General features: G+C 42.6%; 4 protein-coding genes and 1 long non-coding RNA gene across 6 annotated transcripts; 4 read left to right on the top strand and 1 right to left on the bottom strand.

Moving 5' to 3' along the window:
• The first annotated feature begins 925 nt into the window (after nt 1–925).
• Nucleotides 926–10,513, top strand: LOC131880676 (sushi, von Willebrand factor type A, EGF and pentraxin domain-containing protein 1-like). Its single transcript, XM_059227359.1, has 32 exons — nt 926–1,076; nt 1,154–1,423; nt 1,488–1,608; nt 1,676–1,803; nt 1,878–2,099; nt 2,285–2,372; nt 2,440–2,576; nt 3,812–4,039; nt 4,109–4,196; nt 4,264–4,388; nt 4,448–4,675; nt 4,749–4,839; nt 4,894–5,018; nt 5,086–5,313; nt 5,371–5,464; nt 5,532–5,884; nt 5,957–6,056; nt 6,125–6,231; nt 6,303–6,512; nt 6,571–6,691; nt 6,762–6,952; nt 7,429–7,581; nt 7,656–7,752; nt 7,849–8,033; nt 8,101–8,352; nt 8,983–9,067; nt 9,141–9,271; nt 9,343–9,441; nt 9,503–9,725; nt 9,789–10,042; nt 10,108–10,263; nt 10,332–10,513. Exons 1-32 carry the CDS (start codon nt 1,037–1,039, stop codon nt 10,511–10,513), a joined length of 5,112 nt encoding a protein of 1,703 aa, XP_059083342.1. The 5' UTR covers nt 926–1,036.
• Nucleotides 10,514–16,419: 5,906 nt separating this feature from the next.
• LOC131881374 (uncharacterized) lies at nt 16,420–17,214 on the top strand. Its single transcript, XR_009373356.1, has 3 exons — nt 16,420–16,606; nt 16,669–16,929; nt 16,987–17,214. It is a non-coding gene; the product is annotated as an uncharacterized LOC131881374 (long non-coding RNA).
• An 82-nt stretch (nt 17,215–17,296) lies between these two features.
• Nucleotides 17,297–18,720, top strand: LOC131881371 (uncharacterized). Its single transcript, XM_059228215.1, has 5 exons — nt 17,297–17,409; nt 17,469–17,824; nt 17,883–17,976; nt 18,046–18,176; nt 18,237–18,720. Exons 1-5 carry the CDS (start codon nt 17,324–17,326, stop codon nt 18,533–18,535), a joined length of 966 nt encoding a protein of 321 aa, XP_059084198.1. The 5' UTR covers nt 17,297–17,323; the 3' UTR covers nt 18,536–18,720.
• Nucleotides 18,721–19,352: 632 nt separating this feature from the next.
• LOC131881370 (uncharacterized) lies at nt 19,353–22,160 on the top strand. Its single transcript, XM_059228214.1, has 10 exons — nt 19,353–19,462; nt 19,515–19,648; nt 19,749–20,003; nt 20,109–20,193; nt 20,259–20,383; nt 20,885–20,980; nt 21,043–21,283; nt 21,391–21,629; nt 21,806–21,961; nt 22,027–22,160. The coding sequence occupies exons 1-10, from the start codon at nt 19,437–19,439 to the stop codon at nt 22,125–22,127; spliced, it is 1,458 nt and encodes a 485-aa protein (XP_059084197.1). The 5' UTR covers nt 19,353–19,436; the 3' UTR covers nt 22,128–22,160.
• Nucleotides 22,118–23,326, bottom strand: LOC131881372 (protein ABHD11-like). Of its 2 annotated transcripts, XM_059228217.1 has the most exons (5): nt 22,958–23,326; nt 22,786–22,892; nt 22,457–22,700; nt 22,250–22,379; nt 22,118–22,172 (listed from the first exon to the last, which is right to left on the bottom strand). In XM_059228217.1, exons 1-5 carry the CDS (start codon nt 23,322–23,324, stop codon nt 22,142–22,144), a joined length of 879 nt encoding a protein of 292 aa, XP_059084200.1. In that variant the 5' UTR covers nt 23,325–23,326; the 3' UTR covers nt 22,118–22,141. The 2 variants fall into 2 exon arrangements, with proteins under 2 accessions (XP_059084200.1, XP_059084199.1); XM_059228216.1 differs by having other exon boundaries at nt 22,118–22,379.
• Between the last annotated feature and the right edge of the window lie 836 nt (nt 23,327–24,162).

Genomic DNA, 24,162 nt, shown 5'->3' with positions numbered 1-24,162 from the left:
TTCATGGTTCACCACTAGGTGGCACCGCAATGAGGGCACGCATTGACAAAGATAGAGTATGAATAACTTTATTTTTTTATGCATTGCGAGCACTCTTGCCTTATTGAATTTTACAATTTCTTATCATGATAATTAATCTTATTTTGCATTTCTTGTGCCCATTCTGAGTTAATGTCGTGGCTGCCGTTCAAGGCGTCAATCTACTACAGTGTTTTTGATTCCATTTTGATTGGATCTTTTTCGTCAATAAGGAAGATTTTAGTAGATTTGAATCAAGGTAACGGGCCACTTAAAATTGAACCACAGTTTACAATAGCCTGATTTTATAAGATTGCGAGGTGATCCTTCAGTGAATGAATGCAGCCGCCTTCTAACTTGTTCAAGGTCTGGTATCATCGAACAATTTTCATAAGTTAGTTGTATGGTAGCGTCATGCGGTTTTAGTTTTCCTCATACTTTATGGAATGAGGTGAACGGTGATTAGGAAAGTACAATAATTCCAACCTTTGAGCAAAACGATCAGTACGCCAAATATTCCCAATAAGCTCCCTTTTACTGTGAGAATAACACCATTGCATTTGTGAAAGTAACTATCAATTAGTGAATTCTTTTGTTCCTTTTTCTCTTCTTGCCTTGTCCAAAACAGGCATATGGCACGCAACCTCTTACTTCTGGGAGGCCACTTGACGAAAATGTTCAAGAAAGTCATCTCACAAACGACTTCAAATTTTACTCCCTTAAGCCATCAATCTTGCATTGTGTTCATGCACGTTTCTCATCTTTTCTCGTCTCCTTAGCCCCCATGTGCGACAAAATGATGCCTGCAGAGGCAGTTACTGAACCAGCAGCGGGTACTCGATTTTGGAACACATCTGCTCTGGCCAATGGAACCATCCTAAATCATGAGATTGACTACACTTGTCCACCTAATCATGCCTTCAATGGCACTTGGAAGAATGATTTGATTGGGAAATGTGAGTGGTCCTCACTCTAATTGACAGCGGTGTGGGAATACTGGTTATCCCCAGGGATCAAAATGACAGAGGATCCTGCCAGACACTTGCCAACATGCGTTCGTAAGCATTGTTTTTTTGCAATCGCTGATCAATAATGAAACTAGGAAGCACCCATATGATTAACATATGCCCTTTAGCATACTGCTTTGAGGAGTTAAATTCGACCAACACGCCAGGAAATACGACGATCAGCTATTCACTCGCCCATAACACTGAGGGTCAAGAGGTCAAGTTCACTTGCAAATATGGACACGAGTACAAGGATGAAACGGCCATGAATGCCTTGGAAACAATTGAAACTAACGACGACTTCTTGACTAACATAAGGCGAAAACTTTGCCAAGAGGTCGTTCATCCCAAAGGTGGAATTTACGTTGACCAAGATCCTATTCCAGACAGTTGCTACAGTAAGATTTGCAAATACTCTATGTAATATACCCTATAAGATCCTAATAAAGGAATTATTCTTAGTTATCAATTGCACGAAAAATGTACCACCCATCCCTCCAGCGACTGGAGCGGATTGGAACATGACCAATGTGGACGTGGACAATAATGGTTTGGTGCCTCTGCAATTGAATAGCGTCATTGAGTAACTATAGAATCACACTGATAAGAGACAATGCACAATTTAATAACATCAAACTCTTCCTTTTTAGATACAGGTGTACGACGCGAGGAAAAAAGTTTCAAGCCAGTGGAAGCAATGCGTTTGTTGAGGTGATCAAGGCCAAGTGCCAAATCAACAAGAAATGGGACTTGGAGGCAATGACTCACACTTGTGAATGTACGTCTTCATCCCTATAGGTATTGACTTGGTCGGTCGTTTAACAAATATTCAATGCATGATTGGGCTTTTAGGGGCATATTGTCTGAATCCCCCAAACCCACCTGACAATCACAATCTATCGTTATCCGTCGATCCATCGAAGCTCATCGACATTGGAGCAGACATCAAATACAATTGTGAAGCGGGTGGGCACAACCGAATAAAAGGCGACTTCAATGAAAAATCCGTCAGCCTCAAATGCGCGGAAAACAATGTTGTAGAAGAGCCTACATCATGGCCGGTTTGTGTTCCAGGTAGGAAGGATTTCAATATTTGATTGGAGTCATTTTCTGTGGAAAAATATCAATTATTAATATTAGATAGGCGAGAACAAACTACCTTGAGGTAAAGTGAAGTTAAAAATGATCAGATGTTTCAAAACACAAATGATCCCATTCCTAAACCGACATGCATAGAAATAACGACTCTCCAACCCTAGATATAACTTGTCCCGATCCCACGTCCAATGCAAAGATAATCAATAACGGAAAACCCGGCGCAACGAACAACTTTGATGCAAAAGTTTTGTAAGTCCAATCATGACAGCCTATCATACATTCAATGAGGTGATGACCCCCATATTACATCATTCAGATACTCGTGTGTGGATCCTCAAGAGTACATCAAGAAAAAAACCGATCCAAGTTCCAGCCTAGCACGAGATATCGAAACCAGTTGTGATTGGGACAGTGAGAATTGGACTCTTAACGTTGACATGCTCGAATGTGAAGGTAAGTGTCACATTCATTTATTTACCCACATGTTTTGAGGGAATAGGATATCCAAACCGGTTTGGGACACTGAAGAAGGAAAAGGAGATGACGTCGTCACAACTTTGGGGGAGGTCGCTGGAACTATTGGAGCTTCATACTTCTTTGTTAAGGGATTGAATTACAGCTCAAGATCATTTTTTATTGAAAGGAACTCTTCAGGTTACAGTGTATTTTAGTAAAAGTCATATTTTTGCTCATTAGCTTACACAATACATAATTGAAAGCTTGAAATAACAGTTTTCAGACTTATTTTTGATATTTTCAAGCTGCCTATTTTTACAAACGTTTTTTTCATAATCAGAGGAAAGTTTTTTATTTAATCTGATGACTCGTATTTTGCTTTTTCGTTACTTTCATTCTTTTGAAAATTAGGCAGGTGACCTCTCAAAAATGGCCATGAGTCGTCAGACAGCTATTGCTTACAGGACTCAAAATTAGCATTGATCTGTTTCGATGCACCCTAATAGGGGGAATGTCATCATAAGATACACCATTCTAGCAAAAATATTACTTTGTAAGGATTCATCAGGGTGCCTATACACATTACAATGAATGACTCAAGTAAGCTCAAGCAAACTAAGAGAAGTGTCACTCTCTCAAAATTGTAGAGATTATGTTCAGACCAAATCTTGGTAGTTCGGGAGCAAGGGTGCTAGGCTGATCCATTTCTCTTGAATTACTTGGTTTCAACCGTAAAACACCTGGCCTAAAACCCACCAAAACGTATATGAAGGGATTGAAAAACAATATGTAAGACAGTTGGGGTCAAAATATGGTGAAATCAAGTGACGAGCCACATTGTGCCTCTCAATTGATGAGGGAAGCTAGTTCATTTGTTTGGTTTCCAAATCTCCAATTCACTCAAAACACTACTCATATCAAAAGGATTTGTTGTGCGAAGATTTCTTACCATAAACGTCGGAATATATGGTCCAAAATTAAAATCATTCATTCTTCATTAGTTAACCATGACTGCATATAAGTTGTGCTGCCTTCGTTCATAGAGTTTGCAAGCTTTTCTTCAAAGTCACGCTAGATGGATCTTTATTCGACAAAGATCGGTTTTCATAGTACATTTATACAAGAGATCTTTGTAAATATACTGCTAGTACACCCTACGCTCTCCAAGCAAATGGGCAAATATTTCTAGACCTCACATGACTCAATTGAATATCCTGACCTATCAATTGTAGTGGCTGCATGTATTGACTTTCCTGTGCCGCCATCATCGGCAAATATGGTCCGATCTTCTCACGTGGGCGAAACAGACGTTGTTTTTGCAACTAAGGTCGAATATTCATGTGTTGCCGGTCAATTTTTCTCTGATCAACCCACAAAGGCGAATAGATCTTTGAGCCTGGAATGTCTACAGGACACAACCCAATTCCAAGTTTTAGACACATGGCCGGAATGCAAAGCGGGTGGGTAATTTCAAGAATTTTTAGCAAAAATGCACGAAAAAGAATAATGTTTATGTTACTTTCCATCAGATGCTGCATGTGCTGCCCCAGAAGCGAGCTCAGAAATTATTGTGGTTGAGTCAATTCAAGATCCAAACTCATATGAAGCCACTTACAAGTTAGTAGATCAATGCGTCAATTATCCTTCACACGAGATTTTTTAAATAAAATTTACAAACAATTAGCTATAGATGCAGTGACCAACGTTTTTCGATATCCGAGGACGGCTCCACATTCAAAGATTCCATCGCGACCCAATGCCAATGGAACAACCAATGGTCCAAGAGGTTTGCCAGTTTATCTTGCATCTGTAAGGTCAAATCAATTTCCAAGTCAAAAAGACCGGCTCGATCAAGGTTCCATTTTTAGTGAGTCATTGCTGGGATTTTCCCGTGCCGCCAACGACAGCCGACTTGAATCGATCCACGCATTTAGACGAGGATCGAGTTCCCTTGGGAACAAGCGTGACCTACACGTGTGCTCCAAATATGTACTTTAAAGGCCAGGACGCTCCAGAAAATCGAACTCTAGACTTGCAATGTCAGAGCTCAAATGGGGACTTTGGCCTTCCAGGCGATTGGCCAGAATGCACTTTGAGTATGTCCTCTCAATTACGTACAAATGTTCTAAAGGGGTGTTTATCCAATTATGATAACCTTTCATGCTACAGGTCCATCTTGTCCCAATGGACCAGATTATACAACTGAAATCGTCTCAGACTATTCTACGGGAAATTCGATCAATTTTGAATCATCATATATGTGAGTTAGTGCGAGGTTTTTTTCGCAGAAAAAAAAATACTGAAGACTTTTCAGGTATAAGTGTTCTGACCAGCGTTATTCGGTGGTAAAAGGCTCAGCTCCACCTCAGGAGACAGTTGAGACCCAATGTCAATGGAACCAAACTTGGAGCGTCACGTCTTCGATGCTTTCTTGTGAATGTACGACAAATTGATCTTAGTTTCTGCATTTCGCAGTATTGATAATCAAGAATTCCTTCATCAAAAGTGACACATTGCTGGGAATACCCTGTTCCACCCCCTCCTTCTAATATGAATCGATCCACTCATTGGAACGATGTGAGAGTGGCCTTAGGAACCAAGACAACATACGAATGTGGGCCTAACATGTATTTTGAAGGCCAAGATCGACCCGAAAACAGGACTTTGGATTTGGAGTGTCTCACGAGCACGGGTACCTTTGCTGTTCCTGATCCATGGCCTGTTTGTGTTTTGGGTAAAGAAAAACAGCGAAATGAACAAAACTGATTTTTAAAAGTTGACTGGTTTCTAGCACCTTCTTGCCCCAATGGTCCTCCTGATGCTCCTAATGGAATATCAAGCAACTATTCGGCGTCAGATTTGACAGTTTATGCCTCCAACTATAGGTGAGAGTTAAGTCATTAGCCAAAGATCAATGGAATCAAATCCCCAGAGACAAGATCCTTGTTCCAGTTATTCGTGTGATGATCCCAGGATGAGAATAAGAGACTCTTTAGGTTCCAACATTTCTCTGCCAAGCATAACCACCACGTGCTTGTGGAATCAACAATGGTCCCAAAATCCCGCTGGATTTGTTTGCGACCTAGTTGGTTGTAATCCTCCACCTGACCAAAAAGGCTTAAGCATGGTGAGTACCTATGCACCTGGAACGCAAGTCTTATTGGGGTGGATCATCACATACGAGTGCATCAAAACTCCCAATCCCACTTACTTTGATTCCGATCGAAGCAAAAAGAAAATTGACCTGAAGTGTTTGGACACTGGATTTTATAATGACTCAATCGTTTGGCCTACTTGTGTAGAAAGTGAGTAAACTTAACTCTTTTTAAGCATAACAATGAGTAGAGGATTCGTGGGTTTGTTATGCTTTTGAACAGATATTCGTTGTGGTCCACCGATTGATCCCCCAATTGATGGAACAATATCTTATTTGAACAATGCCGACTTTGGTGACGACAATTATGGCATCAGTGCTGAGTAAGTAGGATCACATTTTTGTATATCCTGTACAGGATGAAATAATTAGACGAATTTATTCGTGATAGGTATCGATGTCCCGTGGGTAAAACATTCGCCACAAATCAATCAGCTTTGACAACCTTGTGTCAGTGGAACAAAACTTGGACCTTAACATCGCTACCTGAATGTCTCAGTGAGAAAAACATTCAAAGATAACTTGCCACTCATAACCTCTTGACAATCGTGTCTCTCATTCATACTCAGTATCTCATTGTGTGAACCCTCCCAGCCTACCAACAACGACATATCTTGAGGATCGTTTACTTAATGAGATGACCCGAATCAATCAGAATAGAACTTATCATTGTCGGCATGACTCCTCCTTCGAAACCGACAACAATCGAAATTCCTTTGATTTACTCTGTAGACAGGATGGAACTTTCGAAGATGCAAATTGGCCCAGATGCGTCACTAGTAAGGTTTAGTACAAAGATTCACTTTTGGAGTACAAAATCAATCTTGAGCTTCATAGCCGTGAATTGCAACGCAAGCCAAATTCCTGATATCCCTGTTGACGGAGTTTTAAACATCAACGGATCCCCTTACGATAAAAATTCTGGAGCTATTCCAAACATCTTCCAAACCGATCTTGAGTGAGTCTGTATGAAGTTTTGCAATTGTTTTTGGAATATGATTTACAATGAGATCTCATTTGGCGTCCAGGTTCTTTTGCGGACCATCGAGAAAGTTTCGAAATAGCGATGGGAACTTGTACAACTCTTGGACAATAACATGCCAATGGAACAAATCCTGGACCCCAGGAACCACTTTGGACACTTGCACTTGGTTCCAGTGTCTTTCACCACCAGTACCGCCAAAAGACGCCAATTTGAAACTCATGAATACGTCCACCGGTAAATATATCATCGCTTCATTTTCAGTCCTCGTGCGCACTACTCATCTATAGAGGAGTTGAAAACAAAAAAGAGGTGGTTTTGAGTGAAAGATTTTTACTAGACTGAAAGATTGGCATTGAGTTCGTGTAGACCTAAATTAAGTAAGTCGGAAAGCAAAGAGAAAACCGAAGCAAGCATCATGAAAACTAAAGTTCTAGATCATTTTAGCCAGGGTTGCTAGCCACTAAAGTGGAAAGAAAAGCATCGATTAGCAAATGATTCTAAATTCGCCAACACTGGAGGCATTTCTTTGAGGAAAAGAGGAGGTTCTCCAAGAAAAGAGGATTTTTTTTTCAAAGAAAATTGTATGCCCTCCTAAGAGGAGAAAAAGAGGACTTCAGAGTTCGAAAAAAATAGAGGAGAAAAGAGGAGCCGCACGAGACCTGCATTTTGCCCACGTTCATGTAGTAGACTTAAAATGAGTTTCCTTGCAGTACCAACTGAGTTCAACGACAAAGTTTTCTATGAATGCAATCAAGGCCATTGGTTTGAGCAAGATCGGAGTCAAACCAACTTTTCTCTTACTTGCCAAACCGATGGATCTTTTAAGGTTCCATTGAACAATGATTGGCCCAAATGTGTGACGAGTGAGTATTTCATAAGATGGCCCTTGATCGTGATAAGAAACTAATGGCGATGATTTGCTTACGCATTTCCTTAGCTGTTTTTTGCTCAAATCCTCCAAGCGCGATTCCTCCTGTGGGAACGGTTGAAGTTGTTCCAGAAGGTGCCGATTATCGATATGGAACAACGGTCATGTAAGTAAAAGTGACTAATGCAGGAGTTTAATTCTGTATGCCTGAAAGTCGCTAGCAACCCATTTTATGAAATGATAAACGTCTCTTTTATGGTAGATATTCCTGTGGAACGGCCCGGCATTTTTATGGCAAAGGATCCAAACCACAAGAGGATACACTCGAGTATTTCACTTATAGTTCCAAACCAGATTTCGGGACAGATAAAGTTTACGACTTCCAAGAAATATCATGCCATTGGGACAAGCGATGGGTGCCCGAGCCCATATTTGACGATTGCATATGTAAGTGTCTGGACCATTCATGGGCATGCATTCCAAAACGGCGTAAAATGTATTAATGTGGTTCCAGGGACTGCGTGCATGAACCCACCCACGCCCCCGCATTTTACTTATCTAAAGAGCACGTGGGATGGCGAACCCATAGCTTTTGGCAAGACTGCGCCTTATAAGTGTGACGACGTGGAAGTGGTGGAATATGGTGAAGTGGTCAAAACCATAAATAGATATTTTGTTTCTAATCGGAGTAGAACAACGACGGAATTGGAATGTTTACCGAATGGAAATTTCAAAATCCCCATAGTGTGGCCAACGTGCACTGATAGTGAGTTAACTTAAAGCTGTGGATTTGAAATTATAACAATTGCATATTAAGACAGGCTTATTAAACGCCATTTTCTACTCAGGTGTCTAGCACAGCTTGAGGGCGCATTTTAAAATCATTTTGCAAAGTTTTAAAAGCGTTACAGCCGTTTGAAGTATTGAATGGACCTTGATGCCTTTGACAGCCTCTTTTTACAAATTTCTCGCCACTTTAGATGGTTTCGTGACTCTTTCGATTTGTGGCCTTTTTTTAACACAAGTGGCCTCTTAAAACGTTTATAGACTTCTTACGTTGCTGTGGCCCTCTAAAAATGCTCTGTGACCTCTCTTGAACTATGCCCTTTTACATCTTTTTGCATCACGGCTTTTTGTGTTGTGAGCTTGAATTGGTATAGGTAGAGCTTGAAGCCTAAATTTGTCACAAGAAAACTGTAATATTTAGCATAGCAACAAACACTGTCCGTTTCTCGTAATAACTCTTCATTTTTACACTTACATTCTCTTTTCATTGCCTAGAATTAAAGTTGGAATTTGAAAGCAACAGTGTGAGATCAAGATCCAATTCGAGCCCTAATAAACAAATTACATTTCGTTAGCATTTAATTTAAGGGTTCACTTTGTTTCTTGGCAGCCATCAATTGCTACTCTTACCCTGCTCGACGTCCAGGAATGACGTGGGAAAATCCCGGGGAACGAAAATTTGAATCCATCATCCGGTGAGGAACAATGAATTAAAACATGTTGGATAACAAATCGGCCTACTGTACATCCAATGTGCCAACTTTTCAGGTACGGTTGTGGCCCTCTTGGAAGATTTTCACGCACCCTTCCCAATGGGATAGATGAGCTCTATGATGTGGCTGAGGCCAAATGTGAATGGAACGGAAAATTTCAGCCGGAGACTTTGGATCGTTGCCAAGGTTAGGGATTAGCGATCAATAAAATATCCCCTAGACCAATAATCGTCAGTTTCTTATTCAATCAAATGCAGCCTCACATTGTCTGGGCATTCCTCAACCACCACCTGAGACATTGCTGGTACTACTCGAGACTAATTCGGCTAAAGTGAAGGAAATCATTGAAGAAAATGGCAAGTGTAACCGAGAACACAGGAGTCTACTTTGAATTCTAAAAACTGGCATTGTTTGTAGATCACCATTGGAAGAGAAGTACACCTCGAGAGAAGCCCGAGCTATCCATTCCCAAGAACTTTTGCACGGACGAATCTTATGAGTATTTCTATCTCTACGGATCCATCCCGACAGATTGGAACGCCAATTTCACGACCATCTCGTTTGAAACCACCAACGATGCTGCTTTGTTCGTTCTACAAATTTACCCTGGAGGGAAATTTGTCAACCGGTGGTCAAACAGGTACAAAAAATCACCTGGGTTCTCAAGCGTTCCAAAAGTCAACCTTAAAGTGTTTCTACTTAGGTTCAAGGATGATCCCACCTTCAAAAAAGGCTTTGTTAGCAGCTTTGATGAAGGCATTGTCTCAACCATCGACCTCGATGAGCCTTTCGAACTGAAGGTCACTTGCGATACTGGTGGCTTCTACTTCATCATAGAAGGCGATCCGAGTTATCCCTCTATGGACCACCAATATCTCATTCACACGTTTGAATTACACAAGGTGGTATTGGAGGGTACAACCAATGGAATTCAATATATGGCTTTTGTCCAAGAAGGTATGGTTTAAAGTGTTCCAATCTAGACGCAGAGATCATTGGGATTGTCATTAGATTGTCCCCAGGGGTTGATCCAAAGGTTCCAGTAGGAATGCAGACTGACTTCGGTTGTCCTCCTGGATATGTTTTGCATGGAAATTACAACCCGCAAGCAATGGTGCGGGTTACGTGCCGCGAAGATGGTACTTTTGGGACACCAAATTGGCAAACCTGTGTCTCAGGTACAACTAAATCGAAGCTAAGCAGTTTATTGAAGTGTTTTGTAACATGGATCATCATCCTATTCCAGTGGATGACATCATGCGCAAATTCCAGGAAGGTCTGACTGAAGATGCAAATCTTAATGGAAGTAAGTATTTTCGTTCTTGCTTTACAAGCATCATTGAAAACATGTTTTTGTACGCGTGTGAAAATCAGTTAAATAACCGAAATAAACAAAAATCAATTCAATGCTTGTTTCATGTTCCTTAGATTCACAACGAAAACCCCACGCTCGCCAAATTAAGTGGGGAATATTTTAGTTTGTTCAGCAAAGGCTCTCATGATTTTGACTCTCGTGTTGATAATTATGGTCAATTTGGAAATGTAAATAACCAAACTATCCCACAAATATAGCTAATTTTTCGGCACAATCTTGCCACCATGGGAAGCTCAAGTAGTCTTTGGGTCAGTCAAGTCTTGGGCTAGGAGGGCGAAGCACACAATAATGTGGATCCCGTGGATTCAATTTTGCACTATTTGGTTGGGCTGGGTTCTCCAGGAAAATGAAGGCTGGGTACCAAACGTTCGGAAATCTGCCCATCAAGGGTGTGTGACTGTCATTTCCATGAGATTTCATTTCAAAGTCATTGTGGACCACCGACTCATGAGCGATTCAGCTTGCTTAGAGATTTGTCGTCTGAATGGGATCGATCGTAGCGCCAGATTTCAGAGCCAATGTCTTTGTGCAAGTGCTTCAGTTTTAGGACCGGTGTCTAAACTTCTTTGCAAAACCAACGGAGATACCGTCAATGTATATAGCACTTCCTCTAATTCATTAGCCACTTCCTGTTGGGAGCTCAACTTTCTTTATGCCGTCTTTGTTCCACACGACTACCTGATCAGGATCGGCTCCCCAATCACAACCTTAAAAGTGACTTGCAGATTTAACAGTAAGCATTTTCATCAACATTAGGAACGAATCTTCATATAGTGGGGTGGAATCCTTTCAGATCTGGCCATTGCCCAACAAAGTTTGTTATTCGCCCAATCGAATCTGGACGTTAGTGTGGTCGATTCTGCTGGAACTCAAATTGATCCTGAAGTTTTTAACCCCTATAGAGGGGACAGTTCTGGTCTGGACTTGTCAACAGGGATCTTTACTCTGAACCATGAAGACTTAAATTTGACAGCATATATTAGGGGGATGAAAGTCCAGGGTATTTCGCCGCCTTTTACCTTACAAATTAATTACTTTCATCACAGCACCGGCTGGGCCGAGCTTGGAAGTCCTTCAGGAATCACAATTCAGCCCGAGGATTTTGATGAGCATGGTGTGTTTTTGTTTCCTAACTTGAACCCACTCTCTAATCCTGGTTTTGCTGCAAGCCAGTTGACAATTGGCGGTACAGATTTGAAACTGAGCTTTGATCTCATTGGCCAAATCTACGACGAAAAAGTGGAGGCCCAAACATCGGAATCATTTTCGGTGGGCTGTGAGTTCTTGAATGACGACGTGGAAAATGCTATTATCACACAAGCGTTCACTCCGAATTCAGCCCAAAATAGCTGTGAGCGATTGTGCTTCTCCATGGCCCCGAGCCCCTTCTCCGGATACTCGGCTATTCGGCGGATAAGTCCTAGCACCTTCAAATGCAAATGTCTCAAGTTCGGGAGCGCATTGGGGTCGGCCTCAACATCAGATGTCTGTAAAAGGAAATCCTTATGTGAGGAAATCAACCACCACACATCGATAGAGCACAATCAAAACAAGGACTTGATTCAATTTCTATTGGATACCAATCCGTTACTAGCTCCCATTGATCCAAATGCAACAGTCTCGACTCCAAACTTATGCAACCGTGATCGAGTGTTGGACATTGCAGCCGGCTACACTTCTACATATACTGTCGATCAATCTTGGGACTTCTTCAACACCCCTTTTGATTTTGGTGCTTCATTTGCCAGCCCAATTTTGGATAAGATGGGAGTAAAAATCGATGAACAAGGGATTGATCCCCAAATATTGCCTTACCTCAAACACACCATGAACGTCATTAACGCGAGCGTGTATCAAAATACATCGGAGGCATTTTCCAGCGCCTCCATTTGGCTCATGGCAGATGGGGTCTATTCCCATTGTCTTGAAATGGACCAGGCCACTTGCCAACCAAGACACTTTTACGATTCGGAGAGCTTTTGTTTAAAGTTGGCCATTAACTTCCAAAGTATCATGTTTGCACTAAAACTGGAGGATCTCAAAGTCAAGACTTCTTACCCGTTTCGATGTGAGGAATCAATTGTGGGCAGGAGCAACAAGATCTTTACATACCATGTGAAGAAGAGGTATTCATTACTACGATACCTGCTGAGACATTTCTAGCTCGCTTTTAAGGGTGGCCAGAATCGTGTTTGGTTTTCTTTTAATTGCGTCCCGTCTATTCTAGTTGGAACCGAAACTGCAACTCTATCGATTCTCTTGGGATCCAATCAACAGCCTACGAATTTGGAGGTCAAACGGCAATTCCGGCACAGAACTCTACTTGGCATCTGCCAATTCCAGGGTCTGCATTCACCTTTGAATGCCCTATTGGTATACCGTCTTTTCTATCTTATGTACAACTGGTCACGTCAAAGACGTGCTCCTCAATCGGAAATCAGGAAATGGAATCAGGGATTTTCACGAAAACTTGATAAGTTTTGTTATTGTTAAACAAAAGTAGAGTAACTCATTGGTTCCCACATGTTTCCAGCCGACATTGGCTTCCATCACTAGATCACAGCCACAATGAGCTTCTCCAAGGGTGAATTCCGCCAGTAGCAAACTGCACCAAAGATCCTTCCGCCAATGATAACTACATACCCTGGCAATGAAATCCGCTTGAAGGCATTCACCAAAGCAAACATAGCAATAACGAATTTCACTGCAACAAAGCATTCTCCTCAAAAAACTTCTTCAGGCAGGGCTCACCGCAATGAACTTCGCCAAGAATGATATCCTTAACATTGAATTCGTTGCAAGGAACTCCTCAAAAAGTGGTCTCTCCACTTATGAGCTCCGTCAAACAAATGCTTTCTCGCCATGAAATGCCCCAATAATTCAAACTTGTTTCCCAACGTCCTTCTTGGGCTTTGATCGTTAGGCTATTTATTCTGCTTTGAAATTGAAACCTTTTGAGGTATATGGCTTCAATTGATTAGAGATTGTTTAGGTCGACCAACAAAGCCGATCATCACAACATCCAATGCCTAAAGGCAGTGTCATAGTACGGTATCAGAATGGTTCTCTGTTTGAGGTCGAGGAGAAGAATTGAACCAGGGTTCTCTCTCATACTACCCTAGCAATTTCGCCATGTCTCCTCCCTAATAAACCCAGTGTCCGACAAAGGTGTTAGTTTAATGGTTTGACATTCATTTCCTTCGGCGGAGTTCATTTCCGGGAGAGCTCATGTTTCACAAATTAACCCCAGGTGGAATTCGACGTTGCGGAGTTTCGCATGGCGACGTTTACAAAGGGTCTAGCACTTACTTGTGACAAGTTCGATGTTTGAAGAGATTACTGTTGGAGCAATTACCTTTGTCGAACTTCACCGTATGGAAATTTATTATGGCCTAGAAGCAATACCAGAAACCCGTTGACGGAGGTGCTGTTGAGGGAAGCCAATGATCACTTAAGCAAAGCTGATTGATTCCCGGACATAGAGAGATGTGACCTTGCAACAGAAGAGAAAAATGCTTTTCGCTGGGACCATTCATCTTATACAAAATTAGCATTTAATATGTTCAAAAGATTTGACCCAATGAATCAACTTGGCCGCAATGGGCCCAAAATCTGGGTTAGGGAACTCAGGACAGGTTGTAAAGTTACTCATGACTTTTTTTTTGGGGGGGGGGGGGTTGTTTTTTCACGGGCTTTTCTAACTGCTACAGGGAATGCAATCCCCAGTACTATTAAAATGAGAGGTCATAATTCGTCTATTTATTACCTTTCAGTCTTTATATGATATTTGGTCTACCGACGAATTTGAGTTGGCAGACCGAGCTAGTCCTTGAATGTAGGCTGATTCTGGAATGCTATCTAAAAATTTGTCCAAGTCTGACTTGAAAGATGCAACCGGATCAATAAGGCCTACGTATTCCCTACGAATATCAGAGGGAAGCAAATTAAACAATGAAGGAGCCCGAGAAAGAAGAGATGTGGACTTCATTGTTCGAACTAGCCTGGATTCTCGAGGGCTTGAAGCGGCTTTTAAAAGGCACATTAAGCCTCTATGTTCACTAGAATTGACCCTAAAACTCAGGTTGGGACAAAGCTCATGGATGCTTTTGAAAACGTACAGTATCAGATACCTTTCGCACCTTCTTTGAACACTGTACAATCCCAACTTTTTTGGTCTCTCCCAATACGAGAGCTCTCTCAATCCTGGGATGTTCCTAGTGAAACATCTTTGAACTTGCTCGACTTTTTGCAAACCTGCTGAACTCATTGGAAACCAAATAGGTGAAGCATATTCAAGATGCGGCTGAACAATCGACTTGTACAGAGTTAGCATCGTGATGCTATCTCTGGACTTAAACGTGCGATATATCCAACCACACATTTGAAAAGCCTTACCCACCTTCAGCTGGATATGCTCATCGAACTTTCCATTATTTTGGAGGACTACACCTAAATCTTTCATAGATGAGACCTGCTCAATATCGGTACTTCCATTATCTACGAGTGTAGTATTCAAAGGAGTTGAGCGGAAGGTCATTGAGCGTAATTTCATTCCGTTAAGGGCCATATTGCTCTTAGTAACCCAAGAGTAGAATCTATTTAGGTCCTTTGCAAGGCCAGTGGAATCTTGGCCATTCCTACCAGAAACTAACTTTGTATCGTCAGCATAAGAAGAGAGACTGGCAGTAATACTAAGCTTTTGAAGCAGGGCAACGAAAATTATTAACAAGAGGGCCCTGAGATGGAGCCCTGGGGAACACCTGACTTGACATCATGTATGTCACTAAGGGATCCCTCAACCTTAACAATTTGCTTCCTATCATGAATGAAGCTTCTTATCCAATTGATAATCTTGCCTTGGATCCCAATGTCATGATTCAACAGAAGGCCATGATCAACCTTATCAAAGGCCTTGGCAAAATCAAGATAGACAACATCAACTGACTCATGCCTTTCCAGTCCCTCAATGACCTGCAAATGCTCAATCAGTTGGGTTTACGTTGGGTAAAATGTGCTCGTAACCCGTACTGGCTAGGACGAAGAACTTCATTGACTTCAAGAAATTCAACAAGTTTGGACTTCATGATCTTCTCAAACACCTTCGTAATATTTGAAGTGAGAGAAATCGGCCTATAGTTACTGGGGACCGACTTATCTCCCACTTTAAAAATTGGAACAACGTGTGTTAACTTTAGTGAAGATGGAAACTTGCCCTGGTCCAAGATGCAACGCATCAAGTACGAGAAAACAGAAGCAAGAACCAGTGAGCATCTCATCAGAAACTGTGATGTCACACCATCAGGACCAGGAGAGCTCAGGAGTCTCAAGTCCCTGATGGCCTCTAAAGCATCTTGATCTGTGACTACGAGATCATCTAAACGCTCTACTTGACTAACCTTGTCAATCTCAACAGACTCATCTTCAGAGCAATGAGCTGTTGCTTCTGAACTCAGTGGGGTTGAAAACACACTGGAGAACTGATCTCCAAGCATGTTAGCCTTAGTCTCTACATTGTTAATGGCCTCCCCATCAACTGCAAAAGGCCAACAGAGTGTTTCATTTTTCTCTTAGGGTTCGCATAAAAGAAAAAAGCCTGGGAATTCGACCTGACCTCCTGAACCACCTTACTCTAAGTTTGTAACTGGTCATATTCGATGGAGGCCTTAATCTTACCCTGAACTACTTCCACCTACCCACAATTACTGGATTCGAAGTACCCTTCAGCCTTTTTGCTAGTTTGCAACTCTTTTTGAACAAAGTCTTCCTATATTTTGGAATTTTAGTCCGTGTCCCACCGTTCGGAGGGAATATGTAGGTGTTGAACCAGTAGCATCTCTTGCGTCAGACTTAGACAGTCTTTTTGATCAAAATACCTGAATAACCCTACATTCAAGGGTTATACAGATACACCGACGAATTAGAGTTGACAGTTCATCAAATGTCATATGAATATAAAATCAGTAAAACTTATATCTTGAAGTGCTGGGGATCCCAATCCCAGTAGCGGTAAGGAAGTCCGCAAAAAAGATAGGGTGACTACTTTCACATTCTAGGTTTTACCCTTCACGACTTCACCAATCGTCCTCAAGACGTGATCTGCTACCCAAATTCAACTGATAATCTCTCTGAATTGAGACAATGTCATCGTAAGTCACTCTCCCTGGAAACCCAAAAAGCATCATCACCAAGGATCTCAACTTTCCTCTAGCCATTGGATGTTTTTCCCATCAACCAGGATCAGCACCTCCTGGAGGCTCGCGGTTGTGGAGCAATACCTCCTTGGCGAACGTCGGAACTCAAATCACCTACACCTGTCCACCTGGTCATGCCTTTGAAGGTCTCTGGACCAACACCCTCGACAATGAATGTCGATTCAACGCGACCATGGGAATGGCAGTTTGGGATTTTTGGGAAGAACCCCCAATGGGAAAGGCCAATGATCCTAACCGTTTTCTTCCGACTTGCATTGGTGAGCTTTGAGAAAGAAAATCAAAATTTGACAATTGAGACAAGCCTATGGTTTTAGGGTATTGTTTGGACGAATTGCCAGGTTGGCCCAATACCACTAGCAACCAGACTTTACTTCAAAACACAACGGGGCAAATGTTGTGGGTTTCGTGCCAACATGGTTTTGAGTTTACTGATAGCATTTCCGAACAACTGCGGCAACGCAATATCCAAGGTCATTATTATATCGGGACCAGATCCATTCGTTGCTCTGAAACTGGGAACTGGTCCGTTCCACTTGGATTGAATTCATGTCAAGGTAAGGTCAGTCACATTTTGTCATCAAATTCATTGACTAATCGATCCTCAATGAAGAGGTCAATTGTACTTTGAACTCACCTCCGCCGGTTGGTTTAATGGTGACAAGAACGATTCTCAATGGAACCTTGGAGAACCCCATCGAAAATGGCACTGTAATAATGAGACGAGGGAGTGTTTTGAGGTAACCAAAGTTTGAAATTACGAATCATTCAAAACTTCAAAGTTGATTTCTCTTCACAGCTACAGATGCAGTACAATCGGCAAGGCATTTTTTGATTCCGAGTCCCAGGAATTCATTGACGAGATTTTGGTAACTTGTCAAGAAAATCAGCTCTGGGATGTTGAGGACATATCCTATGCTTGTGAATGGCAGCAATGCGGAGATCCATTAACTCCTCCACCAAAGTCTGGCTTAGTCTTGAGGAAATCAGACCCGTTTGTTCCCCCTGAAATCGGCGAACCAATCTTTTACGAATGTGAGGTTGGCGGATTCAATTTTTTCAAGCATAATTTAGGGAATTCCACCTATCAACTGACTTGTGGACCTCACAACACCATCGCTCAAGACTTTGTTGATTGGCCTCAATGTGTTCCAAGTAATTTTAATTCAATGCTAAGTAATCAAAACTTGAATTCAGTTCAATCAAAATCTAGATGTGTTTTGCGAGATTCCTGATGGAACGATCGATATTCTAGTGGCATTAGACGATACCAATTTGACACATATCGGTTATGGCGAAAGCTTGGGGTAATAACGTTCATATTTTAGTGAACCATGAAAAACAATCGAATGTACACTAACTCATTTTTGCTTTAGATATTCATGCCAAGATCTGAGCAAAGACATTCACACAATGGGGGATCCAGTGGGGCACAAGTTTTTGGAGGCAGATTGCTTGTGGAACACTCAGACTTTGTCTCTGTTCCCCGACCAATTGGAATGCGTTTGTAATTCATGTTTCTTATTAGTACGTGGCAATGCAAAAGCCTCATGAAAACTGGTTTCAGATGCAAGATGTTTAGACATTCCAAATCCTCCTGACTCATCTGGTTTGTTCCATGTTAATGGAACGCTTTCAAGTGTTCCCATCGGGAATCACGTTACTTTGAAGTGTCCAATCGGAAAATCATTCTACCGAAACAGCAATGTGTCTGACACTCTTAAACTTCCCTGTGAAGATAATGGAGTTATTTCAGAGCCATTGGATTGGCCCGAATGCAGGGAAACACCGTTTTGTTCCATCCCACCAATGTCTTCGGTGACCGGGATCTCTGCCATCTTGATCGACGACAACAACTCAAAGTGAGAAACCTTAGAAGTTCATATGGAAATGTGTTTGAGGCGTTATATTTACAGCGTGGCATTGTAACTCAGAGAACATATATATATATTTCCCATTTTTGATACATGTTTAGCCAAGCCCGTTTATCATTCCCACAATTTTGTCTACGTCCTTAGCAAAAGCTCTACCGTGACAAAACTGTATAAAAGATAAGTTGATCAAAGGTGTCGGATAGAGTCAGGACAGTTATGGAGCCCAGTTGTTATTGTATGTTCGAATAAGTGCATGAAATAAGAATGGCGCTAATTGCTCCTTGGACTCATATTTTCCTGTTCCCTTTATATCAATCGTTTTATTGTGACAGATACCGTTGTGACCGTCCAGAGGAGGATATTCGCAACCTGAACAGTCCCGGCACAGCAACAGGTTCGGAACTTCGATCTCAATGCTTGTGGAACGGATCTTGGTCGTTGGATATTGATGCACCACATCTCGTTTGTTCCAGTCAGTTCTAAGGGTTCCTCTCATCCACTTTGTCTCTCACTTTAGCTCCTTACAGTTGCTCGTTGTTTGGACCCGCCCGATTTAACAACAAGAAATCTTCATCTTCAAGATCCTAAGCAGGTCATGACCCCAATTAATGGTCATGCTATTTATGAGTGTCAGGAATCAACCTTCTTTGAACACAATCGATCCCAAACCAGTTTTGAAATCAGTTGCTCCCCACAAGGAACTTACAATGTTCCCACAAGCTTCCCACGTTGTCTGTCGGGTATGGAAATGCATTTCAATGCCTTTTTGATGTCTAGATCGAAATGTTTGCCCTGCATTGGTAGATGTAAGTTGCGGTCCACCTCCCAAGCGGCTCTCTAACAATGGGCAAATTTATCTGGACAATTCCACGGTTCCGTCAAGTGGAACCGTAATGGGCAAATATGGAACAAAACTAAGGTAAAGCCCACCTTTTTGAACATGGAGCAAGTGAAAAGTTCATTGCTTTCAGGTATTCCTGTGGCCCTGGACGAATGTTCCGTGAACTTCACATTTCGCAGTTTCCGCGTTATTACCAATACCAAAATGTGACGTGTGCCTGGAACAAGGAGTGGGTGCCCAATTACGTCAAGGACGAATGCGTTTGTAATGAAGTTTTTCATTTTAGTCCTCTTTTTCTAATACCAAACCATTTCACGAGCACCATGACTGCAAAACAGAGTAACAAGACTCAGATCTTTTCAAGGGGTGGCTTGTTTAAATCCCCCACAACCTCATACCTCGTTCAACTTGAAGCCTTTATGGGACGGAAAACCAATCGCCTTTGGGAGCAAGGTTAAATACGAATGCACTCCCGAGATAAGCACCAATCAGTTGGACGGTTCCATACAAATGAAACCGCGGTATTTTCGATCCAATCAAACCCTTTCGTTCATGGAAGTGACGTGCGCACCTGATGGATCTTTTGCTGTCCCACAACCATGGCCCACTTGTGTTTCAGGTACGTTGGCTCACGGTTATAGGATGAAATGTTAACAAGTTGAAGAAATCAAAGACCACAATGCTTTCTTTCAATGCTTACTCAAAAGAAGAAAAACTGTTCCAGAAAGGAGATGCTACTCGATGCCAGAAACGCCCAAGGGAGGAACGAGGGAAGTCGTAGGGAATGGAGCCAGTGGAACGGAATTAAAGTAACATGACCATAGTCTGGTTATTATACTTCCATGTATTCATGGTTTAACTTTCATTGTGACAGATTGACTTGCGGTCCTTTGGCTAAATTTGTGGCTCAAAATGATAGCAAAGAACTTTATGATGAAATGACCCACACGTGTGGTTGGGACGGAAGATTTCATCCTCAACGCGTCGATAGTTGCATCGGTAAAACATGGTGATACACTGAAAGCTCTCTGAGCTATAATTGCGTTCTTTTTCTCACAGAGGAAAAGCAAATTGAAATATGAAGATTTGAAGGAGGTTTTTTTTTTTTGGCATGAACATGGTTTAGAACTTACTTAAAGTATAATTGGGTTTCCAGACTATCAGTTTTGCTAAGTGTTCCATTCGATCCGATAACAGTAAAATTAGAGTAACGTTTAGTATTTTCTAAGTATACAGTGTACATACATATAGATTTAAATGATTTAAATAGGTTTTAAACCACGAATATCGAAATTCGACCCAAGAGACTAAGACCTTTAACTTGGAGCAAATATAAACTGAAGTGTGCTCAGCTCGTATTGGTCGTAACTATTGAATATTCCATATAAGAATAGGTACAAATGCAGCACATGGTGAAAATTGAACACTGGAAATGGCAGATATGCCGGGACAAAATTAGGCTGTTCATTCCTATTGAAGTACAATGACCGTCATTTGCAGCTACTCATTGTCTCGGGGCCCCAATGCCACCCAAGTCAACCCTTCTTGAACTCAAGGACGACAGGGAGGAAATTCGAGAACTGTTCAAAGCCTATGGTAAAATTGATCTTTTGCCAAATCCACTGTTCAAGCCTCAATTGAAGCTAATTCCTTAACAGAATTGAGTTACAAATCGCAAGGAAATACAACCTTTCACAATGTAGTGGAACATCCGATTCCGTCAGATTTCTGTTCCACTATCCGACCCCAACGATTTGTGCTCCACGGAACAATTCCAGCATCCCCACGGAACCAGTCTGTACTGGCGACGTTTGAAATAGTTCGGATGGGAATACCCGGTGTAGCCATAGCTTTGGAAATATTCCCGAATGAGAGACGCATTGAACAATGGGCCAATCCGTAAGAAACTAATGCACATTGTGAACAAAAAGGAACTAATTGGATGGATCTAGAAATCTGAGCTTAGCCGCCTGGCAGTTTTAAGGTGAATGTTTGCTTCATTTTAGGATGAAGGGAGATCCAAAATTTCAGGTGCGTTATCCTGTGGACGATCAGTCTCAAATTGATGTCAATGATTTCTTTCTGATCTCATTGACTTGCGATTCGTTGGGTTTTCAAATGACAGTCCACGGGGACTGGGAATTTCTTCCATTTCCCCACGTGCTCCGTTTAAGCCAATCCACTTTTACCAACGTCGTGGTCGAAGGATCAATAGATATTCAACATATGGGCTTTTACTCACAAGGTACGACGCTTCATGGAAAAACGGCACTTGTCCACTTTTAAGACTTGTGCAAGGATATGCCTATTCGACGGCATTGTCCGAGTTTCAAATAATCTGATTTTTTATGCGAATAACACCATTACCAAAATTTTGCCATCTTTCTGACGCAAAATGTTCGACTCTCTCTCTCTCGACAGAGCGGGACTTTCGATTGCCACGAGGTTTTCAAGCAGCATTCACTTGTCCTTCAGACCATGTTTTTGAGGATGATTGGTGGCATGTTCCAAAGACCGTCATCACTTGTGGAGAGGATGGAACATTTGGACATGTCGAGTGGAAAAACTGCGTCTCTGGTAACTGCATAAATCTGCCTTTTTAAATTTTAACTTCTTTTACACTGTCTCTCTCTCCCACATAGTGGACTCCATTCTGAGCGGTCTGAAAATCCAACCCGGTCAAGGTAAGGCCTTCAGAGTCATAATGATCAGTGCCAAACATCAACCGTCATGGAAAACTTAACAGCACTATATTGTTCATCGCTCATCAACGGGCATCATGAGTTCTCTGTAAAATTGAGTAGTACTTCAATGAACTCGGCCGGCTTTTGGGAATGCACCCAATGCCCAGCTTTGGGAATGTACTTGAATTGTGCCGAGGGAAAAGTCTCCTTGATCTCCTCATGGTCAGACACGCAAATGTAATCCGATTCACTGCCCCCTATGAACAGCGTGGGGCCTTCGAACTTTTTCCCATGACAATCTGGGAATCGAGCTGAAATAAAACACACACATCAAACCCGTTATGTGCGCTTCATTTCATGCGCTTCATTTCATGCGCTTCTGTCCTACCGATGTGATCTTTAAAAGCCTCGTAAATGCCATTGACGTTGATTCGCCATCGGATCTCCTTAGTCTCCTCATCCTGCATTACATTCATCAATAGCCACGCCCTCAGCATAGAATCCTTGATTCGCTTGGCTAGCTGCTTATCCGCCTCTTTTCTCGCTTGGGAGATGGGAACATCCTGAGGAAATTCCACAGCCAACATGGCGTGAAAGAAGTGGGACATGTTCCACTCGGTGGGATCAGATTCCTACAATCAACAGGAAATCATTATATAATTCGGGGGTATAAGAGTAGGTCATGTGAGGGCAAGACCATGATGCATATGCGCTCACATCAAAGGTTTGATTCACGGGCGAGATATCTACAACAACGAGTTGGTCCACCAAAGACGGGTTTTGAAGTGCACTTAGCATCACAGTTCGCCCGCCCATGGAATGTCCTAAAAGAAGAACCAAACTCCAATGCCATGAAGGCTCGGATCTCAAAAAGGACCTGCCGTCTTACCCACAAAGGTGGCCTTGTCCCAACAGAGCTGGTTTTGGACCAAGTGTGCGAGATCAGCCGCCATGTCATAATAGGACATGTCTGGGGTATGAGGACTCGAACCGTGATTTCGAGCATCAAACGTGACCACGTGTCGACCGGTTTTCCGGTGGATGGCTTTGGCAATGGACGTCCAATTGGCGGATGAACCTAGCATGCCATGGGCCAGAATAATGGGCCTATCATTGGGTTGGGTTTTGAACTCTTCGTAATTCAAAGACAGTGCTTGGGTCGTTTGGAAGCGACAGCCGTTCTTGAACTGGGCACGGGTTATAGAGGTAGACAAGCGCAACAGCTGGGGCAAAATGGTGGGCCATCGCATGGCCATTGACTGTAACAAAGTGTGCTAATGTGTGAATGAACGGTAGGGCTGGGACAGTTGATAATCCTATTACAATTTATTATTTAACGAAAAATGGCTCATCAGCCAGCAGGAACATACTCGTACGTACACGTTTTCATGATTATTATAACACTACTACTAAAGGTAGAATCTACATTCACCCATGCGCCTATCGAGAACTAGGGAAGGTTGAAAATTCATGGTTTCCGGCCCACAGAGGAGGGGGACTGATAAAGCATAATGGGATGCTGGGCGGGGCTATACCGATCAGCTAAAGAGGCCGGCACCTGGCCGGTGGGTCGGAAGCCGCGCAGATCTTTGTGGAGTGAGATGTACATACGCTCGCCCGGCGTATGGCGACTGATCCAGCGTCGCCGGGAAGACTGAGACGGGGTGTGGCTGGCGGGTAGCTTCGGCGGTGGCGCCGCTCCCACGGAAGGGTGAATTTGACTAGCAGAGGCGCTGGTCCGGCTGACCGACGCCGTGAGCTCCGGGGAACGCGGGGTAGCCTTCTTGCGTCGACTCTCACCATCCAAACTGAGGCTATCAAATTCCTTTTGGAGCAACCGGCCATCCCAGATGGGATCACTCCGCCGCCCCCGGAGGAAATGAAGGCGGTACTTGTCTTGTAAGCTTTGCATCTCACGGGATTGAACGAAGAGTTCACTTTGAGTGAGCGCGTTGCGCCGGCGGATTTTGCCGGGCGGCGGACTCAATGACAATTCAGCCAGGGTCTGCGAGAGCGCAATGGCCACGCCACTGGGCGCTCGCCGGGCTTCTCGCCCCCGGGGCGCATGGTTGAGCGGGCGCGGCGGGGAGGCCA

Source organism: Tigriopus californicus, chromosome 5, assembly GCF_007210705.1.
Source record: "Tigriopus californicus strain San Diego chromosome 5, Tcal_SD_v2.1, whole genome shotgun sequence".
NCBI classification, from domain to species: Eukaryota; Metazoa; Arthropoda; class Copepoda; order Harpacticoida; family Harpacticidae; genus Tigriopus; species Tigriopus californicus.
Note: the sequence above shows the minus strand (reverse complement) of the source record. Positions and strands in the feature narration are given on the sequence as shown.